We start from the raw sequence: 26,896 nt of genomic DNA on the forward strand, positions 1-26,896 counted from the left end.
AAAAAAAAAAAAAAAAAAAAAAAAAAAAAAAAATAAAAAAAAAAAAAAAATATATATATATATATATATATATATATATAAATAGCACACCACAGAGAAGCTTTATACCATTAGAGGAAAATATTGTAGGAATATTGTGTTAATTTTTAAGTGTAAACATTTAGGCTAATTGAAGGAGGGACCCTGCTAAATTCAAATAGAGCACATAAACAAGCCTGTAGTCAATTAAAATTACAAAAAAAACAGATAGGCCTATAATTTGTATTTTTAGGATGATGCTTGTTTGAATTAAGGCCACACAAAATACTATATCGATTCAGCCATATCTGTCATAAGTGCGACAGCAGACCTTCTTGTGTTCATTTAAGGAATAGCCTACATTTGCACCAAGCAGAGCCTGTTTACTACATTAAAGCTTGGCTGTCCTGGGAAAATGGACACTTGCTAGATTTAAGAAGCTTGTTTCTACGTCTCCTCCATGGGCAGAATAACGCCTATTTCCACAAGCTGCTGTGTTTTGATCTCTATGATCTCTCTCGCAGATCATCCGGGTAAGTGAGTCGGCCTCTCCGTGACCTCTCGCTGTCACCCTGCATTACAGGACGCAGAGCATGTTGGCCAATTAGGCCTCGCTCTAAAATGTGTCAGGCAGCATCGCACTAAGGCGTTATATTAACAAAAAGTTTTCTCTCCATGAAAACAGCAAAAGAATATTTATATAAGAATATTAATATTTTGCAACTGTGTTCATCACTTTGTCTTCTTTTCCACACCGTAATCCAAAAACAAAAATAAGACTTTATAGTCTCTTGATCAACAATTATTTTATTAAGTTATCTTTACTTTTTCTTTTACTGAAACACATTTTCACTAAAGCGCGCATGCTCAACAGGTTCACCTGTGCACAAGGTAAGTATTAAAAACACCAAGCAAATGAATATGAAAGTCGAAGAGACAGAGCAGATCGTTTTAAATAGGCAAATAAACATTATTTATAAAACTTTGAAAGTAAAGTAAAAATATCACAGTTCTTTTTCAACATGAAATACCCACAGAGAACAGCAGGTTAGGCGCTCGGATGCCTTCATCCTTTTTTTTTTTTAATGTTTCTTCTTTTTTACTTTTCATCTCGGGGCGTTGGTTTATTAGTCCGTCAAATATGTTTCATCCGTATTAAGTTCAGTTATCCACACGTGGGTAAAACGCAAACAAAAAAATGTAGACCTAAGAGGATAAGGACGGGCAGTCCGCGGCGGATCACAGATCCCCCCATGTTGTGGCACCCGTCAAATATCAGTTTGTGTGTGTGAGTGCGTGTGTTTTTATCTCATCGCAGGCACTATGACTTGTTTTATTAGATTGTCTTTCAGTCGTATCCCTCTTTAATTCATCAACACCCTCGATCTGCCCGTCAGATGTCACATTCACTGTCGCTGGAGGTGATGGAGATGGCCGAGGCGGCTGCCTTGCTGGACAGACTGGCCTCCGGACTGGACGAGTTCCCCAGGCGGTCCACTGTGCCGTCCTCGTCCGCCAGGGAGCGAACCGAGCCGCCGGACAGGACCTGCTGCTGGAGCCTGCGCAGAAGACACGGAGGGACGGGGAAACATGAACTGTGTAGCCTATTTCCAGTATTATTATTATTAATTTTGTTTTTTTTACTCCAAACAAGTTGGGAAATGGATGAAATTACCATCTAGTTACAAAACAGCTTATTTGTTCATTTTACTTAAAAAATCCTGAAACAAATAGAAGTCAAAGAAATGGTAGGCTACTGTCTCAGTCCATTAGCTTTCTCCACTTTCACGTCTATAAAAGACTATGAAAATAAATTATTATTATTATTATTATTATTATATATTTTACACCACAGCTCGGTTATTTACAATAGGCTATAATATATTAGAGCCTATAGGCTATAATAGGGTGTATCAATAGGATAATTTCAAATGTTCGCTATATACAAGTATAGGCATATCTCTAGGAAATGATTGGCTGTTTTATCTGTATTAAACATGACCAACAAGGGCAGATTGACCTCCACCCACACTGTAGCCTATTGCAGGCTACATGTAAATAACCCCATATTATCTATGAAACTCAATTTAAGATTAGATTATTATCAATATGCTATACCTAAATTATGTGGTCTACTGAGTGCCCTAACTAAAAACAACATGTAGGCTAAATGTAGACTACTGTGGCTTATTCCTCACGTTAGTGTTGTTCTGTGGTAATCTTGTTCACTAAAAGTAAAATCAAAAATGTATCCAGATATTTGTTCTACAGGGGAAATTGGAAATTATAGTATTTATTTATTTATTCACAACTGGCTGGCAATTTTGCTGCATTTCAACAATAATGTCATTATAGACCCCGAGCGCAGCATTTATTACAAACGAAACATCCCCCTGATTTTAGGATTACAGGATGATTCTGAATCTAATATCCACAGAAATTATGTCAGAACTGAATAGCTGCAGCCAGCATGGGTTACGGCCTTTTTTGCTATATTAAACGGAACGACTATTAAATCCCATGATGCACACATGGAGGCAGGATGCAGGGCGTTTTTCTTTTCTACTGTCCAAATAATTAGTTTTCTGCTGTAGCTATCATGATCAGAAACCCTCCAAGAGATGCGCGTAGCTCACCTGTTCTTCGCGGCCGCTGCTCTGTCTCTTTGTCTGCGGTTTTTGAACCAGTTTCCTACTTGTGTGGGTGTAAGTCCTGTAGCCTGTGCAAGCTCCCTCTTTTTACTGGGGTTCGGGTAGGGATCCTGCAAATACCATTCTCTTAACAAGTGCCGGGTTCTCTCCTTGAAGCAGTGGGTTTTCTGCTCTCCATCCCATATGGTTCTGGGTAGGGGGAACTTCTTCCGCACCCTATATTTGTCCACCGGCCCCAGCGGGCGTCCCCGCAGCTTCTCAGCCTCCTGGTAATGCGCTTCGAGCCACAGCGCCTGCAGCTTCGTGTGCGACTCTTTGGTGAACTTGTGGTTCTCCAGGATGTGGTAAAGTTCACGGAAATTGCCCGTGTGGAAGGCGACGACGGCCCGGGCCCTCAGCACCGACTCGTTTTTGTTGAGTACCTCGCAAGCCGCTGGCGCGACGGGCAGCGACCAGAGGAAGCGACCGAGGCGCTCGATGTCCCCGCTCTCCTCCAGAGTCTCGCAGACCCCGGCGACCTGCTGGGGGCTGAAATTCAAGATGGGCAGCTGAAACATGGAGGCTTCTCCTGTGTTTCCCTCTCCCCCTCCTTTCTCCTCTCTCTCTCTCTCCTCAGCGTCGAGTGCTCCGCTTCTTCTTTCCGTGCGCCGAGGCGGTCCAAGACACCCAAAAAACAAGGCAATCCCAAAGTTACCGAACCTGCCGTCTGAGCAGCAGTGAAAAACGCAAACACCAAACGCCGCGGAGGAGAAACGATGCTGCGTGGGGGCCGGCTACCGCATCCTCGGGCTTGGCAAACTTGGCAGGCAAAGGACTGAAGGTGCGAGAAAATTAAAGCCGGAGCCACGATGTATTTTTCAAGGTAGGCTGGGATTGAAAGTACGAAAGAATTAAAGCCTGAGCCGAGATGTATTTTTTAAGGGGGGAGAAAAAGACAGTCAAGCCCCCTCCGATGATTTCCTATTGGACTTGGCAGATTGGCTGCCCGGTTGCCATGGATGCACGTCAATCACTGTCAAGTTCGGCCAATCAGGCGGAAAGGACATCTCAGCACCTCCCTTTTCAAATATAATATAAACATTTTGACCTTTTTGCTTGGCGTCTTCAAACGTTTTGCTGCCCCACCGTGCTTCCCAAACACCGTCTGCCTTTGTGCGGCGGGCGGTGTTAAAGAAAGGAAAACACGCTCAGCTCAGTCTCCCTTTAGAGCTCTTGAAACGGGCTTAACACAGCAAAATGAAACATCCCCGCTGACAATAGGCTACCCCGTCCTCCCCGAGGTAAAAATCGGTGGATAGGCAGATAATATACATTTTAGACAATATTTAGCCTACAAAGCATGGCCTACTAAACTGTGTATTTTTTAGTGACCTCATAATAGGCTGTCTTTTTTAATCTACTGTCTCACTAGCCCTAATATTACTAGATCATAAGGCCACATGGCTAGAGGTTAGGCCTATATCATTTGAATGCATGCCTTCTTTTTTAAACTAAGATTATAGTTCGTTATGTTTAATGCTCATATCCTTATAGGCTTATATCGATGCTGAATTGTGGAAATATTTTTTAAGGGTCAATGTGGTTATTTCAACAGGACTGTGAATTTGCAGATAACTCCGTTTGGCAACCTTGAACAGAGTTAGTCGAGGCTTCTCAACCTGAAAAAAGTGAGAACTTATTAACCATAATAAATTATATCAGAGCCTAAGTTATGATGATGCATGCTCTTTTATGTGGGACATGAATAAAGGCTCATTTTTGAAAACACAGGCTAATTGATTGCTGTTGTATTGGCAGTCTGTGTGTGTGTGTGTGTGTGTGTGTTGTTGTGTGTGTGTCTGTGTGTGTTCTGGTGATCCCTGCAAAATGGAGCTCATACAGTAGGCTATCTCATATCCGCCTTTATTTACAGTAGTAGCTGCAGTAGTGCCGACCGCATCAGCTTCCAGGCTGTAAAACATAGCAGGAGAGAAAAGTTGTATTTGTGTATATAGGATTATCATAGCCCTGCCAGGCTACTCGGCTTTAGTATCAGACACACTCCGTTTTGTGCACAGGCTGATTTAGTAAATAAGAGGGCGGATAGATAGCGCAGATGGTTTGAAGTGTCGGGTCAGATTATTTCATGGCTGGATACAGTAGTAAAGTTCATTCTGACGGAAAAGCCTGATATTATTTTCAGAACCCCCCCCCCCCCTCACACACACACACACACACACTCTCTCTCTCTCTCTCTTCCTTCGCTCCGTCTCTCTCTCGCTCTCTTCCACACACGCGCACTCACGCACACACTTGAGCTGAATCCCCTTCGGGCTCTTTTTGCATGAATTATAGACTCTTGATGTGGGGTTATGAAATGCCTTCTGCACAGGAAGCTGTTCATTCTCTTGCTGGTTTACTGGAGACCACGTCGCCATTAGCCTACATATAAAAAACAATCTTTATAATAATGCATTTATTTGCATATAGGTAGGCCCTATTTCCCTATATAGGCTAGATATACAGGCTATTATGAGATATAGTTTGTGGTGTCAACTTAGTTCGTTAGAGAGAAACTCTTTATTTAACAAACAAATCGGCCTCATCGTCTAATTGAATTTGTCAATTTATAGCAGAGTGGCCACTATGAGCAGACTACTGCGTCTATCGGGGCCGCCATTCTTTCACCCATATTATTACATCAACCGGTAAATATTGGTAAATAAAGGATCAGTTGCAGCAGTGGAAGTAAATTGCGAATGCGACTGACAAGGTGCTGGTCTGAAATATTCTGCTTGCTGTAAATATTTCATCCCTGCAGGCTGCCCGTCACAACCTAAATATACAAGGACTGCAATTCTTTTTCTAAGCGCGCATCAATAAAACACATGGCAGGTTTTAGATATCTTAAACAGAGGGCTGGAAATAACAATTGTAGACTATACTCTGTAAGCAACACGTCTAAAGCTTATAGGCACTTCAAAACATTTATAGAAGGAAAAAAGATTTTTTCTCTCATAGTGAATTCCTATTTTAGTATTTCTGCGCTAATAAACAGGTGGCTATGTTCCACATAATAATCTTATGGAAACCCCGCTATTAGGCCCTTTTTAAACACTTATTATCATCTTAATTGGTCGCATGCCTTCCTCATATTCCTTCTGTATTTAATGGTCCTATCATTTATACCTTCCATAGGAAATTTTATATACATTATATGCCCTCTTAAATATCCTCAGACTCAGCCGATGTGGTATAAGCTCCAGCGTATCCCAATGAGTCCAGGCCTATGTCACTGTGTCAGGAGATAGTAGGCCTCCTGACACCAATATCTCCGCACATTCAGCACAGCAACACAGTGGATCTCATTCAAACACGTCTATTTTTTTTTCTCCTTTTGTCTATTTGTTTCATGGAAACCACTGCATTCACTCCTCTGACAAAATAGATTTTGATGCTGTTATAGGATTCTATATTAGACCAGTTGATTTTAAAACGCTGTTATCTCTGTTTTTATTTCGTTTTGATAAATATTCCCCCATTTATTTGGGTGTATATTTAGTTGTTACCACACCTCTCTACCAAAATCCCTTAAGTCTGGAGATCCAGTGAACAAGATTCAAAACCATAGAGGTAAGGTACAGAGGGTGGACAAAATAACAGGAACACCTGACAGTATAATCCAGCACAACTCAAACTGTGAACTGCTCAGAGTTCAAACAAAAACCAGACCATTATAACATTCAGGAAAATACCAGTATCTGATGTACTGCATTTAGGTCTATATTGTCAGGTTTCCCTGTTATTTTGTCATCTTAGACAAGGGCATAATGTTTCATAATTTAATACTTCAAAAGTCAAATATTAACTAGAAGCCTTTTAGGAAAACATACATCTTCAATTCAACAACCTCTAGCAAACTCCATCTGTTGTTGAAGATCATGTGATATGACTGAAAGCTCCAGAACAGCTGATAAATGCTCCTTAAGTGAGTGTTTTGTCAACTGCTGCTTCAATGCCAAAGAAGGAACTTTAAGCCTCAAACATAATTATTAGCTTTCAGAAAGTAAAATAACATATCTCTGTTTATCATTATGTAGGTTATTTTAACAAATCTACTTCACAACACTCTAACATTGTGAGGAATATTGAAGGCTCGGTAGCACTTCATTGACAGCAGCTTGTAGAGCTGTTATGCCAACTAAAACAGATCCTTCACCACATTGAACAGTTTGAGAAGATTATTGCCAAAGAGAAAAAGCCTGATCCACGTTTGTCCCTGAAGGGGCGGGTGGCAGCTCAGTGACAAACAGCAACATAAAGAGGACTACAAGGTGAAGAGAGAGCATTAATACAGCACAGAGGTGTGGTGCGCCCCACTGCAGTTTCCTCCCAGTTTTACGATAAGAGACAAGTAGTACATTTACTTACTACATTAGCATGTAGCCAGGTCGTAGTTTGCCCTGGGCACAGCAAGGGAAGGAGTGGAGAACAGGCTGGAAATGACCCAGATTCCCTAGGATCACTGGAGCAGACGAGACGCTACAAGAGCCTGTCACCAACAGCCATTCTGCCACTATCCCATACAGACTTACAGCACCTTTCTCTCCTATCTGCCCTCTCCTACATTCCTGCTCCTCTTCATACTCATAAACCCATAGACATGTATGTAAACATGCATGGAGGCACACCAAAGAGTGCTCACGCTAAACATCACCGGTAAATGCCAAACATATAATATCACTTTATGTATTAAAATGCTCTGTTACTGTAAATATTCTCTGATCTGCCCGTGCAGACTCTGAACCTGTTTGAAGCACTTAAACAGCATCAAGAGGAGGCAGGCTGTGATGTAAAATAGTGCCACACAAAGCTAATGTATGCTGCTAGTTGCCTGGGGCGGGTGGGCACTTCTGCTTAGCAAAGATGAAGGAAGCAAACATTGCTGTGCATGTTCACAGGGTGCCTGCTTGACTTCAGTGTTGACTTCTCTCAGTGCGACAGACTGTTTGAACTTAGAGTCAGCTGTCCCAGCACAGGATTAACTTTCCAATTAAGATATCATGTCAGCAACACGACTCACAACTTCTGGATGACCCGGATGTATTTAAAGGCCAAGCTCATGCAGTGGGACTTAAAGAGAAGTCACTTCCCTCATACGTTGCCACGTGGCTTCACAGTGACAGGAGGGTTATGCCAAAGCTCTCTGAGAGTTGTGTTTTCAGACCCATTTGCCCCCGGGGGCACCACTAGCTCTTGACGCTGCTTTTAATCTGTGGATTTGTGGTAACAGAGAAGACTTCTTATCCACTGACCCATTGGCCCCCACTGTACGTAATCCAGTGCCGTGCAGCCACACAGCCCCGCTGACACGGATAGAGGAGAGCCAATACACTGCGCTCACACACAGGGCCAGCCCTGCCCTCACACACATACTCCTCCCCCAAGCTTTTGTTTCACAGGGGATATACCACACCACTGTTATTATAATCAGAGCATGTGATATTTGACTTTACATCCACTAAGCCAATTCACACTAGCATAGAGTACAGAACATGTAACCCCGTCATGCCTATTTCAAAACTGACATTGACAGCAACAATTTTTTTAACACATTGTGTAACGGTGAGGCCATACAAAAGTGCCATTACACCTTGGTCAAAGAGATTTTCTGTTGTGTAAATCTCTGCAGTGATTATGCATATTACAACAGGGTTTAGCAACCATCTGTGGCCTGCAAGTGTAACTTAATTGAGTCCTACTGTTCTCATGTTGCACATAAGGGAGATCTTATATTGAACGTTTTCAAGAATCTCCAGGTTTCATCTTCCTCGCAGCTTGCAAATAAAACTAGGTATGGCTGTAGAAAAACAAACAATACAGTGACAGTGAAGCTCAAATCCTTGGCAAAAAGCCATTAGGAATACCTTGAAACCTACCCTTTTTTTCTCCTTTTTTTAGAAAACACATTTACAGTGCATGTTATAGAGTGCATGCAATTATTACATCCATTCCACTCTTGAATGCAGTCAATTTCTAGCCAGATAAAGGGCCAAATGAAACTAGGCAGAGTGCATGTTGCACACCGCCCCACTATATATTACCTGTGTGCTTGTGAGTGTTTGTGTAAGAGGCAGAGCAGGAGCGATAAGAAATTACAAATGCATGCATCACATACAGCACTTGCCAAACATAGTGTCTGCGTGTGCGAGTAAATGATTTGCCACGTCCAAAACATACATGATACATGCATTTTCGTTTCAGTTGCTCCCTTGTTTACAGTCACATTGAACTGCAACTGTTGAGTGCAATAGTGAATCAATGTAAACTGTCTAAATTTTTTTTTTATAACACAATGGTCCACTTGTCAAACCTGAGTAATGTATGAGAAGATATTTAACAAAAAAAAACCTTTTCACCGACTGTACCATATTGAGAAAGCTACAGACAACTGTCAAAACAGGTGGGTTAATTGAATGCTTGGTCTTTAGACCTTCCTCTGCAACCACCCACGCACTATTTTTGTCATACCTTTTCTATTTTATTCTCTAATGCACTTTACAATACATGGGGCCTGCAATAGAAAAGAAGTTTCTACATAACATCTCAAAGATCAGAATCGTTACACCTATTATGATAGCAGTGCATAGAAAGTTTTAGGACTGAGTTTGTAACACCATTATTGTCAGCATAGCGGGAGGTTTCTAAAGAACAAGCGTCTATGAATAGTTTAGCAATTATTTTGCCTGTGCGTGACAACAGCCAACCTCTTTCTCCGTTTTCTAGTGTCTTGACTCTGGAAAGCCTGAACAATGTCTCCTCTCCTCTCTCTTCCTCACTGGTGGGGATAGTGGTCACCCGTGGAGCATTTTAGTCTGCAGAAAAGTACCCCCCCCCCCCAAAAAAAAATCCTGTCCATGTCAGAGGATCTTGACGACACCCAAAGGTGACAGGAGTCAAAACTCATCATGGTCAGAAGGTCCTCTGGCGCCATGAAGCTACATGATGCGTGAGTCAGGGCACAGGTCACAACGCCGCAGCCATGCTGCCTGGGCCTCACCTCCACTTCACATTGTCTGAGAGCCTCTCCTCCTCCTAGTCACCACACACACACACACACACACACACACACACACACAGATGACTGTCAATAAATGTCTCTTCTAGCAACAGACTTTGCTCTTTTGTCTACACTATCACAGTTTTTTCAACGTTGACCTTTACACATCGTCTTTTTAGGATGTGTGCAATTTAATGTGTTGTATGTGGGCAGGAAACAAGCTTGCACAAAGAAAAAAAACAAGCTACAAATACTTACATACATATATGGCATGCAAGATTAATTTCATTTATTTATTTGTATGTATTCCCCTAATAACTACCCAGACATGTTCAGGCTAATTGACAGAGAGGGAAAAACATTAAAAACAGTAGCCTGAATTGTCCATTAGCTTGGGGGAATGAGTCATACTGAGCCCCTCATAGTGCAGTGACTTCACCCTGAGCTCAGAATTACTTTATAGTAAGGTACACTCATCGCTGCATCACTGCATTACACTCTCCTATACCGCACGGATCACAAAGACTCCTTTAAGTTAATTCGCTTCTGTAACACAGACTTGTTTCCTCGTCCTAGTGTTGTATTAGTGCCAAACAAAGATGAGCAGCAATCTGTGAGCTACGGCAAGGCTCACTCCTAGGAAGAGCCATAGAGAGTACAATGCAGCGCAATTACATCCAGTGTCTAATGAAAATTGAGATTTTTTCCTAGGCTGAGGTTGTTGTTTTTTCATAAAGGAGCTATGCAGTTTAAAATAAAGGGTATAATAACAATGATTGTTATCCGTACTTTATTCTACTTAAAGCAGCTCTTTAGAAATTGTATATTTGACAATGTGAAATAAGGATTATGGCAAGGATATCCACTAGCCAATAAGATACCAAAATGTTAATCTAATAATCTGGATTCTAATTGCAAATGGAACACCAACTCAGAATTTTGGAGTTGTTTTCTACTATAAGGGGCAGAGGCCAGGGATATCCTGGATTTACAGACTCTTAAAGTCTGTCAGCTGTACTTTATTGATGGCTTATGTCAAATGCCATTCTGACAGAGCTCATTAGGATGAAGGGAGCCGTCTAGGTAGAGGCAGGAGAAGGCAGAGCTGGCGAGCTGCCTGATCACTGTGTGCACAAAGCTCACCACTGTACCTAGAGGGTGATGCCTCTGACAGGAGTTAGCTGACAGGGCTATCTGTGTGTGTGCGTGATACACAGGGCGGGGGTGAGGGAGGCTGATGGAGTACAGTGACAAAGTATATGTGTATGTATGTGTTCATGTCATTGCTTGAATTACCCGGTGTCACTGAGCAGGCCTCTGCCTGATGCCACGACTCCAAACACAACTGACAGGCTGAGAGTCATCTCGCTTTCGCCACTCACACATATTCAAATATTTATCTGTGCGCAGCCGTCTCAGTGCACCAGCAGTCTTGCGCCACAAGGACAAGGCCCTGTGGAGACTTTAGAGACCTTGAGAAGATGAGTCAAATTATTTCCTCACTGGTCCCTGCTCTTCTCTGTCACACAGTAAATGTAACATCTTACAAATCCTTTTAAAAAAAGACACAAAGATTACATTTTCTTTGCGACTGAACTGTTGTTCTCGTATAGGTATTTTACACATCCTCATCCAGTGATTACTCTCTACATAGCCAGCAGCCAACGTCCATAATACTACTCTAAACAGCTGAATCCATATCTGTTATGGCCTGCAGCACTGGTGATGAGCTCAGACTGTTATGTGACATCTTAATATACTGATTAAAAATGCATGTTTGGAGGGTAAGCAGAGGGGTGCTCTGGGTGCTCCTGCCAGGGAAGATTAAATCATTCTACTTAACAGACATGCTGGGGATTCAGGTCAATGTAAATGAGCAAGCTTTAAGTTAAGTCAGCAGTGGACTTAATAAAGAGCAAAAAAAAGGTTTTGATCAATTAAAGTCCTGGCTGTGAGCCTGTGGTCCAGCTGTGGAGATGGTGATATGGCAACAGAGATGCTGAAACAAGCCCAAGCAGAGTTTGGTGCTATTAACACTTTCATTTTCAGTCATTCCAAGAAAGATAATCCATAATCAAATATGCTATAAAAGGCTGGATTCACTCATTAAAAGGGAGTAAAAGTGAAATGCGCGAGTCATGAAACGTGATACAAGTTTGTTTGTTGTCTCTTCAGCATCTAGTATCATTAAAATCCGGCATGGAGCCTGGCCAACGAGATGTGGGTGCTAATCCAATCAGCTAAAACACACTTGTCCACATACTGCAGTCTTTGAGCTGAGCTAATCAATTACAGTTGCTCTTTCTTTGACACACACACACACACACACACAGGTGGACAGACACAAATAGACCAAAACCAAATACAAAACACAACTCACGATTAAAAAACAGCATTATGGGCATTCATTTAACAAAAAAACACACACGTGTAATCTGAATGTAAAATTATAATATAAAATTATACTGATTTAGGTTTATTTATTTATTTATTAATGGACATGTTTAGAAAGTATAATTGCTTAAACATTTTATGTATTAAATATTTCACATAACACTTGTAATGCTGACTTATTGAAATGTTGGTTGAATTACATATGCTTATTTAACTGCCAACAAAATAACATTTCTAATTTGTTCATAAAAACCATACATTGAATTAAACTGAATTATAACGAATGGCGGAAAATAATCACTTACTGGTAAAATGTTTTTTTAGCAGACAAAACGTCAAAATGACCATTTAACTGCATCATGATGTCGTGAAACCTGTCATCTCAACAGACTGATCTAAAATAAATTAGCCAAAAGTCAAAAGTCACTAAAAATCCTCTGTCCAAATAAATTTCTGGTGTATTGACTGGATGTGTTTTCACTACTTATTAAATCAAAAATAATACCATCTTCTCTGGAAAACACAAGCTATTCTTTAGCTCTTTAGCTTCTGGATGCTGCATCAAGAGTTAGTTACTATAACATGTGAAGCTTCTGTCTTTTTCTATACAATTTGTCAGCTTACAACATATAAAAAGGAAGCTACTGTATATAGTATCTTTTTTCTTTTTGAACCTTGGTGGGTTCCTGACAGTTTTTAGCATCACCATTTACAATCTTCCAAATGCTTTTAGAAACACTGACTGTCATGGCCTTGTGCTGAATAATACAGCTTTAGAGAGAGCAGGGGAATTTTCCTCAGGGCACAGGTGTGCCCTGATAGTCTCATAAGCCTCCGGCAGCACAAAGAAAGAAAGATGCTTTCTTGGTGAAAAGGACTAGGCACAAGATGGAGAAACAGCTCAACAATGGCTTTTTCGTTTGGGTGTATTTGGTTTTGACCTTCAGACAGAGCTTCAAATAAATGCGACACCGAGGGGGAAATCAAAAAAACAGATGACCCTGAATCTCTACACCCCACGCTGGCATGGAATGAATATGTGATGTTCAGAGATGACTGGGGGAGAAAAAAAAAGTCTAATTCTAAAAGTGTTATCCATTTTCAGACAAATGGAGAGACGAAGTGCGCAGGTAATGCCTCTCAACAATCGGCAGCACCAGCAGCCGCTGTCAATCCTTTTTATTTAGTGATACTCCCGAGAACAAAGATGCTGCACACATACAGTATACCTATACAGGACAATCGAATGTAGCATGTAAAGCTCAATGTTAAACCCACTGTTGTTCAATCAATCTTTTGGATTACAAAGCTTAAATCATTCAGTCTACTACAGTGCAGAAAAGTATTCCACCATGTTTAGACAGTAGTAGAAACAGAGCTGAAAGAAACTGCTTCGGATCTTAAACTCCTCTCGTCCAGATCTACCTTACCCTTAACTTCTGTCTGCAGATGGTCCTCTGAAAGGGTCAGTGTGGCTGAGATGCTTGACATGCAGTGACGGGGTTGACAAGGTAAGTGGTCCGACTGCTAAGTCAGGCAGTCAGGAGAAGGACAACACACTTATCGAATGACGAGAGAGCTGAAGGAAGTGTTTGCTCAGGAAAATTCACTGAGTCTGTCAAAAAATTCTAAATATGACAGAATGTCAATTGTGAAAAAGAGGGGAGGATTTCAAAAAATGCACTTGGTCCCTATATATCAGATTATATTTGAAAATATCAGTATTTCAAATGGCAAATCTCCCAAGCAGCAGTGCCTGCAGGGAGACGTGCGCTCAGAGAAATCCTGCCTGTCCTTGTGTGTCACTTACCAGCCCCAGGAAAATACTTTTTTCTTTTTGCTGATAGCGCAAAGTGTCTCCATGAGGCTAATGCTTTATGTCAGATTCTATACTAACTAGTACATTAGAAAGAGGGAATCCACCTCTACTTTTTCCATAAAAGCATTTTTCTTTTCCCACAACACTTAGCAGTAGTAAGGTTTTTAAGTATCGGCGCAGTTGAAAAGCTGATGACTAGGTTCTTAGTAGGTGCTAGAGGTGTACTGTAGAATCCTGCATGATTCACCCTGTTTTGTCTATTTTCTCTTCATTTTATTATCTACACTTCAGCAACAAGAAGAGCTAGACAAGTGAATTGGATGGTGATGGGAGGGTGGAGCAGAGAGGGGAGGTGGAGGGGGGGGTGATAAGGAAGAATACAAAATAAAAGGGAAAACAGACAAGGAGTGCCAAGCACTGAAAACTGGCATGCTGCAGTCGTATGTCAGTCACCTAGCAACAAGTCCTCCCCATCACTTACCCCCCGCTTCCCCGTCTCCCGCTGCGCTCTCTAATTCAACAAATCTGCTCAGAATGTATGGCTGCTCTTCTAACAAAACGCATTCTGCGCTGCGGGCTAAGGATGTGGGCCTCCGCTGAACACGCCACTCAGCTGCCCATTGACCACCGGAGCCTTTCTCTGCACACACTAAGGAGCGAGGGACAAAGACCCTGAAAGCAGGGGCAGCTCCACAGAGAAAACATTTGCTTGTAATTGTGTTTGACTGCATAATGAAAATGATGTTCTTTTTTAATTTGGGCTTGTTAAGGCCACACTATTTTCCCCTGGTCACCTGATTATTGTAAAGAAGCAACCCCTCACTTGCCCTGTGGGGCACAGAGAGGGGAAATATTGAAAATGGTCCAAAGACCTCCCCACTATTTACTTTAACCCCTCTTGTGTTTCAAGTGTTCTCTGGCAAAAACATAAATATGTCGACGCTGTTCATTACAGGATGGGAGAGAACGCTAGAATGAGGGAAAGGATAATGACAGCGAGGCACACACAGATGCACACACACACACACACACAAATGGGAGGGCTGCCATGCTTGCCCTGAGTTGTGCAGCATTGAGAAGGTTAGCATTCCTGGTGCTACTTCAGTGAAACAGGCCATTAGTGGGAGCATCGGGCTAGCACCCAAAAGAGTCCTTCAATAGACACATTCAAATTCAGTGATTATTTGCACTTTTTAGCCCTCAATTTCCTGTTTTATTAATGTGTGTTTTCCACATTCATCTGCCTTTCCTCTTCTTCTCCTCACTGCTCTCCTGTGGCAAAGGTGAGGAGCATTCAGGTGAATGTCTAAGTCTGGAATAGAGAAAACTCCAAGCTGAAGACCAGTTGGTTTGTTTGTTGTTTGAGAAGGCTGTACTATGCCAAATTATGTCCATCCATGTTGACTTAAAGTTTTAAGTTAAATAATGTTATGTTGAAGTCAAGTGACTTACATAATGTAATGTTGTGTGTCCCTGAGCAAGACACTTAACCCCTAGTTGCTAAGTATAGCAATTGTAAGTCGCTTTGGATAAAAGCATCAGCTAAATTAATAAATGTAAATGTAAATGTACTAATTTTAACCCAAACCATGATCTTTTCCTAAACCTAGCCAAGTCGTTTTGTTGCTTAAACCTAACCAAACTACGAACGTTCCACAATGTTAAACATCATGTGACTTATGTCACGTGACTTAAGTAATGTACTTAAGGTCCAGTGCGCCTATTCCTGTACTTTCCAACAGTCACATGTTTTTGGGACAATTCAAAATCTACCTATTTTGTTGTAGTGATGTGCGATACCACTTAATTCCTATACGATGAAATACAAAGTAATACCCAAACTGATATTGCCGATATCGATACCAATACATTTTACATATTTCATTTCTAGTTTAATGTGACCTCCTCCCTCCCGTTTCTGTATTTATGAGGGAAATGAAGACTAGGCTGTAGCCTTACCAATTCAAAATAATAGCTGCATAATGACAAGACATCAAACTACTGTCATATTCTTTAATTATAATAAAAATATCCTGCTCAGAACTGCCACTTCATATCATAATCATTTTATTTTGACTTAATCTCAGATGTTTAGCGAAGTTTGCGGTGCTGCCAAAGTATTTCACCGTCTTTGCACACACATCACACACAGCGTCATTATTACCTTCACAGCTAAAATACAGCCAGACCTGACTGTTTTCACAGTCAGCCATAGTCAGTATTCAATCGCGGGAAATGTAAAGGGCTGCAGCAGCTCCGTCACAGAGCCTTAGCGCAAGCATGACTTTGACAGGCGGAAGGAAACTAGTTCCAATCAACCGAGTATAATTAGACCATCCTGGTGACAGTAAGATACTTGATAATGGATAATGATAAAACATACACTCACTATAAAATTACTGAGTTTAGATATCGATCATTTTATATGAGTATCGATCCTAGAGGAGGAAACGTTGGTATCGGAAATATCGGTATCGATCCGCACATCACTATTTTGTTGCTGAGGTATGAGGCCTGTTATTCTAATATCATGTTTCTTTGGTCTGTCATGTTAGGATGTTTCATGTCAGAAGCAGATGTATATTTGAATCCTTCCAGGATTACTATCACATGATTTAATTGGTTTAAGTTGCAGTCCCATTTTCAGAGTCTGCTGAGAAGCCACAGGTGAGGAGAAACAGGGTTGACCTCTGCTTACCCGTTCTCACTCCCGACTCCTCACATATAGACGCATGGTCAAGACCCTTCAGCGTCAGTTTGTAAGGCACTGGGGATCCATATAGCGTCATAGTTCAATGCACTGGGGGAAGCCCTGTAGCTTCAGTTTTTGACGGTAAAGGGAGGTAGGCCTATATGATATTTAACACAAAAGCCTGAGTAAGGAGGTGGTTGGGCAGGATGGAGGAGAACCCCGACTTTGAACCAGATCTTTTCGTAACCTTAACCAAGCAGTTTTGTTACCGAAACCTAACCAAATTGCAGTGTTTCACTACTTTAATAACATGCCGTTTCAAAATGACGATGTTTCGAAACGCTAGCCTGTTATTGAATCTCACAGGATATATAGAATTATATGGATTGTGAGAACATCCTCCAGCATGCTTTCATGATTTACCCGTCATTCACTGCTGTCCTGATGATCGTCATATCACTCAAACATTTTAGCTGGACGATATGGATAAACTATTAGTCTAATGTAGCCTATATCAATTGCACACTGCAAGAGCAATAAACACTCAGTTTCCACTTTTTTAGGTACGAGCTAAAACGTATGCATCGAATGCAACAACTGCAGTAAATTTTTCATGAATGTTATTATGTGAAACTGTTTTAGAGAGCCGTTGACAACTTTACAATCAAAGTTTTTAATATTTCTAATATTTTGTCCACTGCAAATAAAATTAGTGAGTGTAGACTAAATACTAGAAGCACCTCTCATTATTACACAATAACTAGATCTTTCAAAATGATCATCCAGTTGAATCAGCCCCTCTCATTTTCAACAAAAACTCAACATTAAAACCTTCTGGACAGTAGGATTTATTGCAGGATAGTAGCAATGGGAATCTGTGTTTTTGGCTATATGTAAATTAAACACCTGACAAATAAAATACTTACATTACTTATTTACATTATATTCACTGATTTGCAACATTACCCGCAATGCCTTTACCAACCAGAGATGTTAAAATCTTAACTACTTTGGTAAAAAAAAAAAGAAGCAAAATACTGATTGACAAATCTCTATCATTTCACACTATATGTCGTTTATCACTATAAACAGGTAGTTGATTTGTTATTATTTCACGCGAAACATGCCAGACTTTCTCCGGTTCCTGCTTCTGCAAATGAGGATTTGCAGTTTCTCTGTTTTGTAGCATTGCAATTGAATAACTTTGTGTTTTGGACAAAACAAGCAATTTGAAAAAGTCTCTTTGGGCTTTTTAAAGAAACTAAATGATTAATCTGTCAATCTAGGCAGAAAAATATAAGTGAATCGATAGGCTAATGCTAGTTTCAGCCTTACATATCACCCAAGTCCACACACACCATGATGAGATAAATTTCTTCCTCGTTTTTTATTTATATTTAAGGACTGTGAGATTAAATCTTCTGTCATCACCAACTTGGTCTGTGTTATAGGGACTGAACAGGTGTATAAAGGAACGATGGAACAGGGGGGTCAGATGGGACTGACTTAAGTTGAAGGATCCTGTCAGACTAGAGTGGCTAGAGGGCCTGCGGTAACACCCCCCACATCACCACCACCACCACACACACATTATGGATTAACAGGTTTCAGCACCACATTGACAAGGCCTTTTTTCATTTGTTTTTTTTTAAGTGTCAACAAGTGAGCGTGTTTGTCTGCGTGGGATTTTCAGGACTTTCACCATAAGGATCCCAACTTTGACACCAATTAAAGAAATTATGTCTTAAGATGAGAGGAAAACTATAGCCGTGTGTTAACCACGGTGATTGCTTTTGACAAGGTCACAGGGTACTGTGCAACAGTGCACGACCTCAACAGGAGGCTGCAGATATTACTGGGAGAAAAAGCAAACAAAAAGAAAGTAATCACTTTACAAGATACTGAGACACAACATGACAGCGGCCAGTGCAGACAGGAACTTTCACCCTCAGTAACAAAAAAATAAAGGGATTAGCAGTGGTGTAAAGAGAATTTAACAACCTATGATAAAAATGACTGACATTAAGTCATTATAAGATTAAAATGTTGCATTTTGCCTTTTATATGGCAAATATCTTTGCTTTAGTATTTAATGATTTCCTCTCTGATTGTCCTCAAGGCGTTGGTGTGGAGTTAATTAACAATTTCGAGTGATTTCAGTGGATTTCTGTCTTCAGAGGAACTTGTTGCAAAAGTTAAAAATCAAATATTTCTCACCTGTGTTTTATTTTGATTATGAAATTTACAACCTTGAAATAAAGCATATCAGCAACCAAATGTTACTCAAATCTGTCAAGTTGTATTACTTAATTAGAAACATAAACTTTAGCTATGACTTATGCAATTATAAAGCTATGGTAAATCTTTTTATTTAGGCATATGACCTCCTTGAATTTGAATTTATTAGTTATAATTCACATGATGTGACTTCTGTCATGTGATTTATGTAAGGAGTATTTTAGCACCTGTAGCAGTATTAGCAATAAATAAATAAACTGGCTGGATCCATTTATGATACAGAAACACACACTGTTCAGCACACATGCATCCATTTAAAAAATAAAACGAAATAATGATGTGATATTCTTAAAAGGCCAATTTTGAGGCCCATACACCTGCCTTGAAGAATTAATCTAGCCTAAGTTACTTGTTTTGTAGGCTAATTTTCTTCTCATAATGAAATTAAAATAGTATAAATATGTTATACAGTACCAAAAATGTTGTCATGTGATTAAAACAGAATAATAAGATTCAAGACCTCAGTTTAGTTTTAAAGGAGCTGAAGCAGGCCTCACCAGAGCTAATATCATAGCACTAGCAATAAAGTAGCTTACATGTCAAGGAGGTAGGCTACTGTTACATCTTTTGGCCTTGCCCTGTAAGTTCGTAATAGTTTCTGAAGTCCTACCTTGATGTGGAGGGCTGGGTCATCCTGGCTCAGTTATGTGGAGGAAACTCATTGGCCTCCTCCCCCTCTCTTTATTTTCCTCTTTTTTTTCTGGTGTTTTCACGTTAATTGGCAGCAGTTGAACTGTGAGCCGTAAATCAAGAAGTGCGGAGTGTATTAATGAGTCGGACCACCCAGGAAAACTATTTTCTCTGCACTTTCTTAGCGGACAATGTGAGGATACTCGAGTCTGCCATGCTCTGAAAACCATGAATGAACATTCACAAGAGCAGTGCTCCCCTGCTGCCACATTTCCAGCAGGCTAATGGCTGCTACAAGTACTGATTAAAGTTTTTTTTATTTATTTAAAAAAGGTGAAGTATTCAGGACAAAAAAAAGAGATAATTTTAAAGGATGACGTTAGGGTCCCTGTAAGTTTTTTATTTATTTTTTTTGCTGAGGGCGCGGAGCATGAAGCCATGACAGAAAAAGTTACATGTTTCAATTTATTTGTAAAAAATCGAAATAAAAGCCAACCTAAATGAACAAATATTATTAATCACAACCGGCCTTGGCAACAATAAAAATCCATCTTTTCCAGCTCTGAAAAAAGATCCGCATTAAGCTAATAACTTTCTGTTCTATTAAAAGTGAGAACGTTTTGCAGATTATTTATTAGGCTATTATTTTCCCCCCTAATACAAAGCAAGGTTTATAAAATCTTAAATGTGGCAGAAAAGTCAGCTTACAGGCTTTGGGTGTTTGTTTTTTTGCTGCTGCTCATTCTTGAAAACCCTGCCAAAAATCTTGCTATAAATTTGTTTTCCCCCCACAAGAGCAGATCCTCAGCACTGAAAGTAGTGCTTAATTGTCTTCCATTATGAAACCTCACAAAGCTAGACCAGTGGCTACTAAAACACCAAGGTTAATCTTGATTAAATGTCTTTCCAGGGTACAAAAAGCATGTTTTACATAAAACATCCTTCAAGGGGATTGCAGCATGATGTTGGGAAAAAAATATATAAAATATGGCTGATGGCAAGGCCAAGCATCCCAACTGAAATGAAAAGGTATCAAAGAGATTAAAGAAAAACCATTACAAATCAACATACCACTAATATGGCTTCATCTGCCTTCCCCATTATCTTCCTCCCCAATTCAAGTCACACCTGCAACTTTAATATTAACCCTTAAAGTACATTTTAAGATTTCACATGAATAGTTTTCAGCGCATATGCAGTACATTTCTTGCGTCTGTAACCACCATTCATTGTACAAGACACACTTTGTAGCCTTTAAGAAGCAGACTACAATAGGTTAAGTGCTGTTAAAAAACCTACAAACATTATTCTCCATCTGTAGATTTTTTAATATATAAGAAACAAGATGTGAAGGTGAATATTAAAAAGGAGGGTTCATTCAAACTTATTCTACTCTTGCAAATGACTTTAAGCTTTACTGGTCACTATCAATAGGTTATTTATAAAAGAGAAAACAAGTGCATTTGATTCAGCTGTATAAATGCTTCTGCACAACCAGCTGTATCAAAGCTTCCCTCTCTCCTTTCCTCTGCTGAGAGAGGAAATCCTCCTGCAGGCTGAATGCCCCTTGCCAGCAACTTTTGTTCTCCCACACTTACCCTGCACACTCCAAACGTAACATCCTTCTCTAGAGAGAGAGAAAAAAACATTTCCTCTGACACCTGTTGATGAACTGTGTTTGTGTGTAAGGCTCAGACAAGGCAATAACACGTGCGTCTTTATGTAACTGAGGCACGGTCCCAAAATAGTAGTTTCCTCACATGGATAGTGGTGAATGAGGAAACCTTTTCACAAAAACAGCAAAGAAGCTTGCGGCCAAATTCGAGTGATCGTCATTAAGGAACAAAATAATTCCCAGTTTGGGCAGGAAAGTCATAGGATGCCTCAATGACTGCTGCTGCTGCTGCAGAGAGAAAAAGGGCTGTGCTGTGTGGCGGGTGGCTGAGTGGTGGCGAATTTCTTGCCAACACAGGCCGCCCCAATGAACTCACGCAGTTTTATTATACTAAGAATATAGAAGAACAATAGGAAGTCATGCTCTGTCCGTATGCTTCCCTTTATAGGTTCACCATCCAAATGCTTTAATTTGCCCTTGAGTTTGGTTTTCAGAGCCATTTGTTAAAAAGTAAATCTAGTGACTGTATCCATAAAATACCCCCAATCAAAGTTTTGTGGTAACATATGTGCAAATGCTATTACTTCTCTGTATTTTTGATATGGCGCACCTTTTACTGTGCACTTTTTGTTTGTTTTGTGTTCTGAAAAGTCTAGAAAACTGAATTCTATATGAAATTTAACAACCGCTGACCAATGAAATAATCTGTTTCAAAATTCCCGGGGTCCAGATTTTAAAACATGCAACAGTAATGTCATGTTGGATTCAGCTGGATGCAATTAAGGAACAAGTTTAAAATATCAAAATAGAATAGAAATCACTGTCTGTATGGGAAATGCAAGTGGATGAATGTTTTTCACAAAAGAACAACAAATACTACACTGAAGTTGTGTGTTCAAATAAGCCACAGAAACATCTATCTGCTTTTCTACTGTAAAGTTTTGGAAATCTGAGAAAATGTTACACTGAGCTTCTGGTTTGCCTAAAGGCATGAAACAAAATTAAGGTAAGTTTCCTACTGAATAAATATCACTTTTATAACCCTCCGGCCGACCTTACTAAAGAAACTGATTTTTCATTACAAAATTGAAAATCAAAACCCTGCCCAAAATATTTTTACTTAAAAAAACTAAGCCAAAATGTGACTAAATAGATGTTGTGAGCATTCAGTTCTTATCTGACAAATGTGATACCTTGTAGCATTGTAATAAAAAAAAACAGTAAAAGACACAAAATATGTGTTTTGTACAATATATGCTGGCTGTGAGAACACATCGTTTATATGGAATATGCTGGTACAGTGTGGCGTATGAGAATATACATTCAAATAAACCTAAAAAACTATTTAGCTCACTGATTTGCATCAGAAAGTCTTCCAAGGCTGACTTTTAGTGTTGCCTATTATTTCTCCAGTATTTTTATACAGTCTATGCTAAGTACTTATACACAATAAAAACATACATGTGTCGTAGGCAGGCTGCTCAGTTCTCGACCTTTTCTTTTCTTGTGCTCTGCTTAAAGCTAATTGCAATGTGTTATATGAGAATGAGTGTATTTGCTTAAAGTAGGAAGAGACACAGTGGTAGATACTGACAGAGAGAAAGACACTGAAGGCACTTCACCTCCTAGTTGCCACTTAAAGGATGAAATGTCAACTCATCTTAACTCAGTGTTGAACTAAAACAGACGGCTATGAATGCTGACAAAGGCCTTCACATAACACAACATACAATCCAGTGACAGCTGCGTTTAAGTTTTTATTCGTGGACACACATTTTGCACAGAAAAATGCTATCTCTCTCAAGACACAGGAGATGTTCCTCTCAGTCCCTCAGGGCGCCAACATGGCCTGGAGATATATAGAGTACAGTACAGTACAGTACAGAGTTAACTTTTGGATGTGTAAGTGCTGACCCCGCAGGCTGTGTTGATTAAATAATAAGCAGGCATACAGCAGGAATTAAACATAAGTGTTACCTGTTCACCTCTGGGGACATTCAGCCTTAGTACCAGCAACTTAACTTAGAACTATTGTTTACCACAGACTATTCAGTGAAGAGTCATGAGTTGAGGTCAGTAAATGACAAAAAAGCACCGCAGAGTTGTGTGATGGACCAGCAAAAACTGAGGAGCTCAGCCCTCAGTTTTTGATTCCTAAATATTAACAGCACGGATAAAGGGCTTTGAAAAAGCAGTACTATAAAATGATCACCTTACAGTACATGTTAATGCCCATGTGATTACAAAGAGTTTTTAAATGGCCTCACACTGATGTCAAAAGATTTTTCAGCAGTGGAAAACACAGCTGCTATAGTTAATTCTGCAGCTATGGAGAGTAGCAGCAAATAATACATGTCCCAACTGCACTTACTGAATTGGCTGCTTTGAAATGGGGTTTACTGACTCTGGTGTGGGATAAAGGGATGGACATTTACACATACTCTGATCTGACCAGAAACACAAAGGTAGCTTGTGAGGAAGTGCAAAAGAAAAAAACTACAATAAAATAAAGCTTTTAGCAGCAAAGACTATTCTAAAGTCTCCAACGATAATAGTAAAACGTAAATATATCAAATCTTTTGTGGATTATTTGAAGTGTGACTTATGATTACAAAAATGTTACTGTAATTAAAAATGTTCTGGAAAAGAAAGAAGACAACATTAAGCCAGTCAGAATATGGAGTAAACCAGTTGCAGTATGAGCCCTCTCATGGGGCAAACCATACGCTGCAGGTGTCGTTTCCTTAATTCTGGCCGGGCCATGAGGATGCTGTTAATGCTGGAAACACAGAATTTGCAATGGAGACTCAAAAACTTATAAAGCGGCCTTAAGGATGTCAGGGCATCTTTATATCACTATCCAGTAATGATTTTCCGCTTTACTGAGGTTTATAGAATCCCAATGTTTGATGCGTCTATCTAGCTGCCAGCCATCCTACAGTCAAATTATCATCATCATCATCATATACACCACATGATAGAGGACCAGGTAAATGTCCATCCCTGCATGGTGTCTTATACATTATTTAAATTAGTATTTCAGCCACTGTTTGGACTGATGTTAGTACATTCATCTTAAAGTGGGTAAAATGATATGGAGAATGACTTGTTGGGCATATCAAATGTGTACATGTGTACCTGGATGACAACCCCCTTCAATTAATGATGGCGTAAGAGTAGACGGACAAATACAAGGCAACAAATTGCTTGCTTGAAATCCTCTGATTAGTTCTTGTTTTAGCTGAAACCACGGAAGAAGAGGATGTCTGGGTCCTGGGGAGGAGAAGAGCAGGATGCAGATGAAGTGAAGTTTATAGATACAGTTGAAGTGAAGTGATGGCATGCGGGAGGCATGACTCAATTGCCCATGGGCTGCATGCTACCGAATGTCAGACAGCATGCAAAGAAGATGAAGAAGACAAAACGGGGGGGGGGGGGCATTTTGTGAAGTTACGATTTCAAAACAAAAAAAAAGCCACTAATGGTTGAGGGCCCACTGACAATGGAGCAATGACAAGACACCTAGAGTTCACATCTTGCCACACCACACGTACATCACACCACAGCCCAGTGACAGACAAGAAGGCATGCTGGAAATAAGAAAAGGCTTGCACACAATTTGCTTCCAGTCCATACATTTTCACAGTAAAGGAGGACAATAGTTGGTCTTTACAAACTGAGTAAAGAAAATTGCTTGTATGGATTGACAGAAGACAGCAACAAAGGTACTGAACATATACTGTAAGCCTTTAGTACTGCCTAACCGTCGAGACATGACACCTTACCATTAACATTTAACCTGTGTCGTATAGACATGGTTTGTACGGGTGTACAAAATTGCGGTAGGACTTTCCACTCGCCACAATACATCATTTTGCTGTTTAGTCAAGCGATCAACCAGCAATTCAGGTGTAAATCACAATGACACAGGGAGCTACAAGTAAAGTAATTTTTTTTTCTGACTTTGAAAAGCTCCGTCCACAGCCAGAGAAGACCTTATCAAACATTTCAAACTGTACAACTGATGAGTTAACTGGGTTTGATGCAATTGCCCCTTCAATCCAGGTCTGTCTGACAAACCTGTTTACTTAGTTTTCAGGGCAATGCAAAGAAACACACATGGAGGCCGCATAGTGACGGCGTGAACTGCTGGTGCGTCACCTAAAAACCGGTGATCAAGTTTAATTAACCCCTAGAATCAAGAAAACACACTGAAAATCAACAAAATGGGTTTACTATAGACCACCATGTTCCATAGAAGGGGTTTCAATAATTTTGTCCATCCCCCATAGCTGTGACACAAAACTAGTCAGCCACTTGCCAGATGGGTTATTCTGAGTATTTTTCCCTCTCCTTTCCACACAAGGAAATATGGATAGGAGCGGTGGGGATAGTGGGCAGCTGTCAACGAATTCCACGGCTTCCCGCCACCACTGATCAATCAGTCACGTATCTGAACCACAACAGTGCTGACCTGCTGGCTAGAGCTGACATTAATCCTAAACCTTCTAGTCAGTGCGGAGGAATGACAGGACACAACGTGGTGGTGGGAGCGAATGCTGATACAGGCTCTAACAAGGAAAGGTGCTGATGCTAATGAGCGTATCTACCAACCCTGCGTCGTTTCATGCCCTAATTTACAAGCAAGCAGTATCTCAGGGGTGCAGGATAATGAGCTGGCCCGGGATTCCCAGGGCAGCAGCTTGTGTAACCCACCTCATGCGAGGGGGGGGGAGGGATGGGGGGGGGCTGTAGCAGAGAGAGCAGGAAGGACATTTTTGATGTGGGAAGAGGGTGTGAGGGGGGTTGGGGAGGGTTCGTCATCCCTGCTTGATATGCTTGTTTGTACACACCAATCATCGAATCGCTGCAACCAAGTGAGAAAAGCTGGTGTTCTCTGTGACAAACTGACCTTGGGCAACAAGAACACTCACAGAAAAAGGAAATGGAGAAGGAAAGCATGGCGGGTGCGGGATGAGGAGGAAGAAGAAGATGCAATAGAGAACAGAAGAAATTTTGTTGCACCTTATCCATGAAACACCCGTCAGAGACATCCCATCCCTGTGCTTAACTCAATCAAAAAGTCCCCTCTTGTTCGCAGAGCAACCCTGGAAAATCTGGCTCCAAGTGCACTCCAAAGCAAATTAGCAAATGTGGAGCTCAGTGACCTCAGCGCAGAGACCATCCACACAGAGTATGCGGTGTGCCCTACCACCCCCACCTCTTACTGCTGCGTCTGCATGGCTGCATTAGTCAAGCTCAAATGGGTTTTTTCCGCCATGAGAAGCAGAGCATGACATGCGCTAAACAATGGCAGGCAGATGACGAGCCAGCTCCATTTGACGGTGGCCTCTGCAGACGAGGCTGCTTTATCCTTTTTGATGTGGAGGAATATGAGGGCAGCATGATTCATTAGGGGTGCACAGGTGGCGCGGGATCTAATGAGTCACATTTTGTGCCGTTCAAACATGCGAATGGCTCAAAGGAGGAGGGGGTGTAAGTGCTTATAAAACAAGCTTGTTTCAGATGAGAGTTATGATTTTTGTCAATTTTGACATGTCTTCTTCTCTCCAGTACATATAAATCTAATACAACATTAGCTGATAGAGACAGCTCCCAAAGCAACAGAGGGGACACATTTAATGCTAAGAAGTTAAAAGTGCAACAACACAGTGGCAATGATCATTAACAGCTAACATTCGGATGCTAAATGTGCCACAATATTCAGGAGGTCATGACT

General features: G+C 40.6%; 2 protein-coding genes across 3 annotated transcripts in view; both read right to left on the reverse strand.

Moving 5' to 3' along the window:
• Positions 1 to 816: 816 nt before the first annotated feature.
• six6a (SIX homeobox 6a) lies at positions 817 to 3,658 on the reverse strand. Its single transcript, XM_046061917.1, has 2 exons — positions 2,655 to 3,658; positions 817 to 1,577 (listed from the first exon to the last, which is right to left on the reverse strand). Exons 1-2 carry the CDS (start codon positions 3,224 to 3,226, stop codon positions 1,412 to 1,414), a joined length of 738 nt encoding a protein of 245 aa, XP_045917873.1. The 5' UTR covers positions 3,227 to 3,658; the 3' UTR covers positions 817 to 1,411.
• The window catches only part of ppm1aa (protein phosphatase, Mg2+/Mn2+ dependent, 1Aa), a 41,320-nt gene continuing 15,903 nt past the window's right edge, over positions 1,480 to 26,896 (reverse strand). The window contains exons 6-7 of one of the 2 annotated variants that reach the window (XR_006827016.1): positions 9,416 to 9,743; positions 1,480 to 1,577 (exon numbers count right to left, since the gene is read on the reverse strand). Coding sequence is in view for 1 of the 2 variants with exons in the window: in XM_046061914.1 (XP_045917870.1) it covers positions 9,705 to 9,743 (39 nt within the window). In the remaining variant the exon portion in view is untranslated. Of the gene's footprint in view, positions 1,578 to 9,185; positions 9,744 to 26,896 lie in introns of those variants that run through there. The other variant, XM_046061914.1, reaches the window with a different exon arrangement.

The sequence above is a fragment of the Micropterus dolomieu genome, linkage group LG11, assembly GCF_021292245.1.
Source record: "Micropterus dolomieu isolate WLL.071019.BEF.003 ecotype Adirondacks linkage group LG11, ASM2129224v1, whole genome shotgun sequence".
NCBI lineage: Eukaryota > Metazoa > Chordata > Actinopteri > Centrarchiformes > Centrarchidae > Micropterus > Micropterus dolomieu.

Excerpts from the sequence above, each read along its gene's own strand:
- six6a (XM_046061917.1), bottom strand. The coding sequence starts at position 3,226 with ATGTTTCAGCTGCCCATCTTGAATTTCAGCCCCCAGCAGGTCGCCGGG. Across the intron at positions 1,578-2,654 it reads GCAGCGGCCGCGAAGAACAG|GCTCCAGCAGCAGGTCCTGT; the intron begins GTGAGCTACGCG and ends TCTTCTGCGCAG.